We start from the raw sequence: 9,484 nt of genomic DNA, 5'->3' as shown, positions 1-9,484 counted from the left end.
ATGACTCATTTACTGTGATTCTTAAACTGAATATTTGGAATCAGTAACTCCACCAAGTTTGAAACAATATGTATGGAGTTAAGGTTAATGCGTAGCTTCCCCAAGAAGTTATCTTGAACCTTTAATACATGTCAGTTCAATTATATGAAGTCAACACCAGTCCCATTCCATCTGACTTCAACTGGGAAACAAAAATAATAACCCGTTCGTCTGAGAGTGTGCACTAAACGGTAAGGCCTCTGGGTGTCGCTGTTGACTACTCAAGAAGGAAAAACTAACTGGAGAGCTAGTCCACCATTTCCTTTGCTAAAACGCAAAGACCCAGCAAATCAGACTGAGAAGATTAGGAGCTCCTACCAAGTTCATGCCATTTATCAACCAGCTCTATGGCCTATGAATTAAGCCCATGAAAGACTTACTTCCCTGAGGAAATAAGACTGGAGTTCATCGAGGGAAACTGGAACAGAATTCAGAGAAAAAATATTCACCAAAAAGGAAATGAACGATTGCCTGAGATTTCGCAACGGCAGAGAATTGGCTCTGCTGTGCGTGCTCCTGTGGATTCTGTGTGAGACAGGGTCCGGGCAGATCCGCTACACGGTGCCGGAAGAGCTGGAAAAGGGCTCCTTCGTGGGCAACATCGCCAAAGACCTGGGACTGGAGCCCCAGGAGCTGGCGGAGCGCGGAGTTCGTATCGTCTCCAGAGGTAGGACGCAGCTTTTCTCTCTGAACCTGCGAAACGGCACGTTGGTCACAAGGGGAAGGATAGATCGGGAGGAGCTCTGCGCTCAGAGCGCGCGGTGTGTGGTAAAATTTAACATCCTGATTGAGGATAAATTGAAAATTTTTGAAATACAAGTAGAAATTAAAGATATTAATGATAATGCTCCTAATTTTCTAACAGAGGAATTGGAAATAAAAATTGGTGAATTAACAGTTCCTGGAACCCGATTTCCACTTAAAACTGCATTTGACCCAGATGTAGGCATTAATTCTTTGCAGAACTACAAGCTCAGCCCCAATGACTTCTTCTCTCTGGTTGTGAATAGCGTCTCTGATGGGACCAAGTATCCAGAGTTGGTGCTGGATCGGGCACTGGACCGTGAGAAAAAGGAAGTACACAAGCTTGAACTCTTTGCCTCTGATGGTGGTGACCCTGTCCATTCAGGCAACTTGTGCATCCAAGTGATAGTTTTGGATGCAAATGACAACCCACCCGTATTTACTCAGTCAGAGTACCATGTTAGTGTCCAGGAGAATGTGCCGGTGGGAACCCAGCTGGTCACAGTGAGTGCCACAGACCCTGATGAAGGATTCAATGCTCAAGTGTCCTATATTCTAGATAAAATGCCTGGCAAAATCACTCAGGTTTTTTATCTCAACTCAGTCACTGGAGACGTATCAATATTAAAAAGTCTGGACTATGAGGACGCCATGTTTTATGAAATTAAAATTGAAGCACAAGATGGACCAGGTCTTGTTTCAAGAACCAAGATTCTAGTCACAGTTCTAGATGTGAATGACAATGCCCCAGAATTTACGATCACTTCCCTAACAGACTCAGTCCCAGAAGAGGCTACTGCTGGAAGAGAAATTGCTCTTATCAATGTGCATGACCGAGATTCTGGGCAGAATGGACAAGTCACAGTTTTTGTCTTGGGAAATCTGCCATTTAATTTAGAAAAATCAATAGACCAATATTACCGCTTAGTGACAGTCACATCTCTGGATCGTGAACAACTGTCTGAATATAATATCACTTTGAGAGCCACAGATGGAGGAATTCCACCTTTGTCCACAGACGTTCACCTAACTCTGCGTGTGGCAGACATCAATGACAATCCACCTATCTTCACTCATACTTCCTTTTCTGCCTACATTCCCGAAAACAACCTTAGAGGAGCCTCCATCTTCTCTGTTACTGCCCAGGACCCAGACAGTGACAACAATGCCCGCATCACTTATTCATTGACTGAGGATACCCTCCAAGGGTCACCACTGTCCTCCTATATCACCATCAACTCTAACACTGGTGTCCTGTATGCACTGCGTTCCTTCGACTATGAAGAATTTAGAGATATACAGCTACTGGTGACAGCCAGTGATAGTGGGGATCCTCCACTCAGTAGCAATGTATCCCTGAATCTGTTTGTGCTGGACCAGAATGACAACATCCCTGAAATTCTGTACCCCACCATCCCCACAGATAGCTCCACTGGTGTGGAGCTGGCACCCCGCTCTGCAGAGCCTGGATACCTGGTGACCAAGGTGGTGGCAATAGACAGAGATTCAGGCCAGAATGCGTGGCTGTCCTACCGTCTGCTCAAGGCCAGTGAGCCAGGACTCTTTGTGGTGGGGCTGCATACCGGTGAGGTACGCACAGCAAGGGCCCTACTGGACAGGGATGCTCTCAAGCAGAACCTTGTGGTGGCTGTGCAGGATCACGGCCAGCCCTCTCTTTCAGCCACAGTCACACTCACCATAGTAGTAGCAGACAGCATCTCTGATGTCCTAGCAGACCTGGGAAGCATCAGGACTGCCACCAATCCTGATGATTCAGATCTCACACTCTACCTGGTGGTGGCAGTGGCTACTGTCTCCTGTGTCTTTCTTGCCTTTGTCATCGTGCTGCTGGTGCTCAGACTTTGGCGCTGGCACTCATCGCGCCAACTCCAGGCTTCAGGAGATGGGTTGGTGAGCATGCCTACCTCACACTTTGTGGGTGTGGATAGAGTGCACGCTTTACTGCAGACATATACCCAAGAGGTCTCTCTCACCACGGACTCAAGGAAGAGTCAACTTATTTTCCCTCAACCCAACTATGCAGACACACTCATCAGCCAGGAGAGCTGTGAGAAAAGCGAGTCTTTCCTGGTATCTCAAGATTTGCTTGAAACCAAAGGAGACTCCAAGCTACTTGTGGTGAGTTATTTCTTTCTTTGAATAATATGAAGAACAGTTATGCCATTGTTATTTAAAAAGCTTTAACACATTTATTTGAGAAATAAAGCAATGAGGTAGTCATTAGTTCTGTTGTCTAAATATTTGTCCTTTTCTTCTTCTGGGTCTATGGGAGGGGTATGGTAGAATTATGACTGAGTAGGTCTAGGTGGTTAATTTTGACCAAAATGGAAATAGCATATGTCTCTTCTCAGAGGAAGCTCTAATTGCCATTGTCAGAATATCCAGATCACTAAGCTATACTTTGAAACTACAACTTCAAGGAGTGAAACTCAGTGGGAGAATGTTCATCTAGTATGCCCTAAGCCCTGGGTTCAATTCCCAGCTCTGGAAGAAGAAAAAGAAAAGAAAAAGGAAGGACAGGGATGGAAGGAAGGAAGGAAGCAAAGGAAACGAAATTGTGGCTGATCCTTCTACCTGTGTGCTATCATTGATTTACTTGTGATAAATAGGATTTAAAATGGAAATAAAATTCAGGACTTTGCTCCATCCAAAGCATGTACTCTACTACTGAATTATACCCCAGTACTGTCTTTTTATATTTTATATTACCATTTATTTATTGCTGTACTGAGAATTAAACCCAGGGCCTTTTACATACTAGGCAAGTGCTCTACCACTGAGCTACACCTCAGTGTTACCTGGGCTGGCCTTGAACTTGATATCCTTCTGCCTTAGCCTCATGAGTAACTGGCCACCCTTTACATTTTAAATCACTGTGATATGAAGTTTGTCATTCCTACCTATAAAACCTATCCTGACTGACACAAACAAGTTAAAACTATATAATAAATACAAATAAGTTAAAATATGTATATATAAAACTTAAAATTATGTTTGACTTCTTCCAAGCTGTACCACACTCTTTTCATCTCAACGATATATATGCATATGTGTGTGTATATTATACCATGATATATATCATCATCTCAAGGAGATATATCTATTTATATATATGACTATGAAGAGTAGCCAAATGCTTTAATCTTAAGTGCCTAAAATTCGTGTGGAGGGGTTTGTTTTGATTCTAGTCTTTTGCTTGTATGTGAAAATCTCACTTGCCTCAATCGTTATGCACCTCAGAGTAGTATTTATTCCTCATTGGGAAGGGCTTTAAAGAGTAGAGATATGTTTCAGTCTCTGCAAGAGATTTCCAGACCATCCATTTCAATAATGGAATAGGAGTTCTAATCATGCTCTACAACTTTCTTGAGCCAGAAATTATTGACCATTTTGAAATTTATGAATTTCATCATAAGTGGTCATTCAAAATTGGACCAAAATATATTTAATTAGATCTCAAAGGAAAAAATTCTTTCCCTTAGCATATTAGGAAATGATACATTCAAATGTGTGAGATGTTGAGCCTGAAGAAAATATCATAAGCAGAGAAAGATATATTCTCATTCAGATGTTCAAACACATCACAGAATTAACAAGTCACATAACCTCTGGCATATCTTTTTGGGGAACATCTTTATAGTATTGGTATCACTTTCTTCATAAAGAGAAAAAATATTTAGTGGTTATTTCCAGGGGAATATACTCAAGGAGAATTTTCTGCAAATCCCATATGAAACATAGACTACATGTGTATCCTGAAAAGACACTGAGCATTTAAATTTCTCTACTTGTGTGGACAATGAAAAAGTCTCAGACACACTATTTTCACTAAAAATGATTTTTTGAAGGATGGGAAAAATTTTACTAGAAAGAAAATGAGGAGAATACATAATAAAAGGAACAGATTATATAAAGGCATGAACTAAAGAAAACCAAAGAAAGCATGTCTTAGGAAAGTAGATAATAGTCTATTTTGAGTGGTGTGTGAGATGAGTATGAGTCAGCACTGCAAAATAGTAGAATAATTGTTCAGTTGGCATCTTAGTCCATTTTTTGTTGCTGTAACAAAATATCTGAGACTGGGAAATTTATAAAGAACAGATACTTGTTTATCTGATGGTTCCAGAGTCTGGGATGTCCCAGGGAATGGTGCCATCATCTGCTTAGCATCTGATGAGGGTCTTTTTATAGGGTAATGATATGGAGAACATCACTTCACAATACAGAGTCAGAGGTGGCTGCTTTTTTCATAAAGTCACTCATGTAATAACCTATTAATACATTCATAGATTAATTCATGACTCAATCACCACTCAGAAGTCCAACCTCCAAATACAGTTAACAAATTGGGAATTACATTTCCAACACATAAAATTTGGGGGACATGTTTAAACTATAGCAGCATCTAAGTGGATAATGTATTTGAAATAAAGGGATTTGCTTCTCTAAATTATGCAGGACCTGGATAAATTATAAAATAGAGTGTCTAAGAATCCTCAGTATCTCTCCAGGAATTACCATTATATTCATTAATGGTATAAACTGATAAGCTGAGAATTGCAGTTGCAGAGTATTGCACATGCATTCATAAAACAAATATGGTCTATACAATAAAACAAAATGGTTTCATAAAAACAAATATGGCTTATACAGTATTAATCATTATAAAAGCATGTGTGTGCCCAAATACTAAATTGGTCCCTTTAATAAGATATCAGACTCTTGTCTACTTAACTAGACATATTATATTTTATAAAGAAGAACAATACATTAAAATAATTCTAGGGCCTTTAACTCCCTCTTTTACACAGACTGTATCTTTGAAAAGTGTTAGTGGACTGATGAAATATATATGGAGAAATTAAAATACTAAATAATGGAAGTTATTCCTATGAATTTGAAGAAAGGTAAGAATCATAGTCCACTAAAAATGCAGATTAAATCCATTAACATTTTTTGAAACACCAGTCATGTCTGAGTTCATAAATACCATATAGTAAAATCACTGAAGATATATTTGCCCCCAAAACTGGAAAAAAATGATTTATGCCTTGTGAAGTGAAAAAAGAAGACTGCAAAATGATGAAGATATTTGTGAGATGATGATAAACAGGAAAATATCAAATTTAAAGGAAAATATGAATATTTGGTTCTTTCAAGCAAATTAAAAGACAAGGCATATAGGAAAAAAAGTTTGCACTCTGAGGATAAATAGCTGGGTAATACGCAGTTATTCAAAACAACCTCCAGGCGCCGCTGTCGACCAAAGGGAAGAGAACAGTTCTCATTTCTGCAGGAGAGTCAAGCCAGTGATCTCCTGTTTTTCAGCATATATCAGAAAGCAGTCGCTGGCTGCTGTGGTGCACCCTCAATAGCCCAGTAAATAGTCTTACCTTGGAATCACAAAAGTCTAGGGTACTGTCATTGATTTTTTTTAAAAAAATATCCCAGAGAAACCTTGAAAAGAAGCTTCCTGGACAGATCAAGAAAAGCAGAAGAGCATCAGAGAAGCTGTTACAATGCAAAGTCAGGTACTGTTTCCCTTCTTCCTGTCTTTGTTCTATGGGGCCATCTCCCAGCCCATTCAATACTCAATTCCAGAGGAGCTGGCCAAGGGCTCTCTGGTGGGGAACCTTGCCAAAGATCTGGGGCTCAGTGTCCAGGAGTTGCCAGCTCGAAAACTGCGAATTAGTGCAGAGGATTATTTCAATGTTAGTGCGGAGAGTGGGGACTTGTTAGTGAGCGGCAGGATAGATCGAGAGAAGATTTGCGGGAGAAAATCTGAGTGTGCGCTGGAATTTGAATCGGTCACTGAGAACCCAATGAATATTTTTCACGTGATTGTTGCAATCCAAGATATTAATGATAATGCACCACATTTCATTGCAAAAGAGTTTGAATTAGAAATCTGTGAGTCAGCCTTACCAGGGGTAAAATTCCCTCTGGATTCTGCACAAGATGCAGATGTAGCAAGTAACTCACTGAAGATATATACTGTCAGCCCCAATGAACACTTCTCTCTGTTGACAAAGGAAAGCCCAGATGAAAGTAAATACCCAGAATTACTGCTGGAGAAACCTCTAGACAGGGAACATCAGAGTTCCCATCACTTAATCCTAACCGCCATGGATGGTGGGGAACCACCTCTAAGTAGTACCACCCACATCAGGATCAAAGTCACTGACGCCAACGATAATGCTCCAGTGTTCAGCCAGGACATATACAGAGTTAGTCTCAAAGAAAACATGCCCCAGGGAACCTCTGTGCTTCGGGTGATGGCCACAGACCAGGATGAAGGCATTAATGCAGAGATCACCTATGCTTTCCTCAATGCCCCCACCAGTACTAGCCTCATTTTCCATCTCAATCCAAATACTGGCATTATCACAACTACTGGCACTTTGGACTTTGAAGAAAGGAATAGATATGTGTTGGGTGTGGAAGCCAAGGATGGAGGGGTACACACAGCTCACTGTAATGTTCAGATTGAAGTTGTTGATGAAAATGACAATGCCCCAGAGGTGACATTCATGTCCTTTTCTAACCAGATTCCAGAGGACTCAAACCTTGGAACCGTAATAGCCCTCATTAAAGTGCGAGATCAGGATTCTGGGCAAAATGGTCTGGTGACCTGCTATATTCAGGAAGAGGTTCCCTTTAAATTAGAATCGACTTCCAAGAATTATTACAAGCTGGTGATTGACAGGGCCCTAAACCGGGAACAGACTGCAGAGTACAACGTTACTATCACAGCCACCGACAGGGGAAAGCCACCCCTTTTCTCCACAGCAAGCATCACCCTCTACATTACTGACATCAACGACAATGCACCGGTTTTCCAACAGGCTTCTTACACCGTTCATGTAGCTGAGAACAACCCTCCAGGTGCCTCCATCACTCAGGTCAGTGCGTATGACCCCGACTTGGGCCCCAACGGCCAAGTCTCCTACTCCATCGTGGCCAGCGACCTGGAGCCTCAGGTGCTGTCGTCCTATGTGTCGGTGAGCGCACACAGTGGGGTGGTGTTTGCCCAGAGAGCCTTCGACCACGAGCAGCTACGCGTCTTCCAGCTGACGCTGCAGGCGCGCGACCACGGCTCACCAGCGCTCAGCGCCAACGTCAGTCTGCGAGTGTTGGTGGGAGACCGCAACGACAATGCCCCGCGGGTGCTGTACCCAGCGCTGGCACCCGATGGTTCAGCGCTCTTCGACACTGTGCCGCGAGCGGCGGAACCCGGCTACCTGGTCACCAAGGTGGTAGCGGTGGACGCTGACTCAGGACACAATGCCTGGCTATCCTACCACGTGCTGCAGGCCAGCGATCCCGGCCTCTTCAGCCTAGGGCTGCGCACCGGCGAGGTGCGCACAGCGCGTGCCTTGGGCGACAGGGATGCGACTCGCCAGCGCCTACTAGTCGCTGTGCGAGACGGTGGACAGCCACCCCTTTCAGCCACCGCCACGCTGCACCTGATCTTCGCGGATAGCCTGCAAGAGGTGTTGCCAGATCTCAGCGACGACCCTCTGCCCACTGACCCCCAGACTGAGCTGCAGTTTTACCTGGTGTTGGCCTTGGCCTTGATTTCTGTGCTGTTCCTTCTGGCGGTGATTCTAGCTATTGCCCTGCGCCTGAGACACTCCTTCAGTTCTGCCGCCTGGGGTTGCTTTCAGTCTAGTCTCAGTTCCAAGTCTGAACCTGTGGGTCCCTTCAACTATGGCGAGGGGACTATGCCCTATTCCCACAATCTATGCGTTGCTTCACATTCTGCAAAGACAGCGTTTAATTTTCTCAACATAGCCCCGGAAGTGGCTCCCCCTCAGGATCTCCTGTGTGATGACCCTTCTGTAGCTGATTGTGCCAATAATGAAGATCTTAACCTCTCTTGCGATTCTTCTTTTTCTTCACACGTAAGTTTTCATAAGCCTATTTACATTTTATGTATTGTAGTCACTTCTCAATTGTGCATAATTAATTTTGGCCAATTTTCATGGTTCTTAAAGGAAGGTTGTCTGCAGAATGTGAGGCAAGGAATAGGTGTAAAGGTGGAGATGAGTTCTTTGATTGCTCAATCAAAATTACCTGAGTACTAATTTTCAGTCTTTACTTTTGGCATTTCTCTACAGTTGGCAACTCTTGCTAGGGAGCTGTTTCCTAGACATCAACACCCTTAGTAATAGCAATGCCCTTTCTTAGTTGATGTGTGAAACTATTTTTAAGTTTATACTTAACCCTTTATTAATGTGTCCACAGCATCTTTCTGCCCAAGTTAAAGCTCATGTTCGTTTTCATCAGCTGCATTATAGTTGTTTACCTTTTTGCTGAAACATATTTGTTTAATGCAGCCTTCCAATAATTAAGCTTCTTAGCACTTGTATTATCTCAAGTAGCAAAGACTGTCACATTTGAATCACTAACTTTGGATCAATATTATTCTCACTAACACTTTCACTTAAGGATATTTCATAATTTTCTTGACTTTCTTACTTTTGTGCTGTTTTTACTTTATTATTATTATAAGAAGGAATGAGATTAACATTTTTATTTATAAAGCATTTTATCTGTCTTATTATTCCTTTACTATTTCTGAGAATTGAGTCAAATAAACAAGCATTTAGAGATTTTTATGCATATCACCAAATTTATTTCCAAAACATCTCATTTTAATCTCATACTCCCCATCAAT

General features: G+C 42.1%; 2 protein-coding genes across 2 annotated transcripts; both read left to right on the top strand.

Moving 5' to 3' along the window:
* Window positions 1-29: 29 nt before the first annotated feature.
* LOC306663797 (protocadherin gamma-A3-like) lies at window positions 30-6,328 on the top strand. Its single transcript, XM_079144368.1, has 2 exons — window positions 30-2,922; window positions 5,616-6,328. The coding sequence occupies exons 1-2, from the start codon at window positions 499-501 to the stop codon at window positions 5,667-5,669; spliced, it is 2,478 nt and encodes an 825-aa protein (XP_079000494.1). The 5' UTR covers window positions 30-498; the 3' UTR covers window positions 5,670-6,328.
* On the top strand, window positions 6,324-8,891 carry LOC306664312 (protocadherin gamma-B1-like; the record flags this gene model as incomplete). Its single annotated transcript, XM_079145145.1, has 2 exons — window positions 6,324-8,708; window positions 8,802-8,891. 2 exons carry the CDS (start codon window positions 6,324-6,326, stop codon window positions 8,889-8,891), a joined length of 2,475 nt encoding a protein of 824 aa, XP_079001271.1.
* Between the last annotated feature and the right edge of the window lie 593 nt (window positions 8,892-9,484).

The sequence above is a fragment of the Sciurus vulgaris genome (assembly GCF_902686455.1).
Source record: "Sciurus vulgaris genome assembly, chromosome: 6".
In the NCBI taxonomy this organism is placed as follows: domain Eukaryota; kingdom Metazoa; phylum Chordata; class Mammalia; order Rodentia; family Sciuridae; genus Sciurus; species Sciurus vulgaris.
This window is presented reverse-complemented; position numbering and strand designations above follow the sequence as displayed.

Coding starts and splice junctions, on each gene's coding strand:
- LOC306663797 (XM_079144368.1), top strand. CDS start 499: ATGAACGATTGCCTGAGATTTCGCAACGGCAGAGAATTGGCTCTGCTG. Junction 2,923..5,615: donor GAGACTCCAAGCTACTTGTG/GTGAGTTATTTC, acceptor TCTTTTACACAG/ACTGTATCTTTGAAAAGTGT.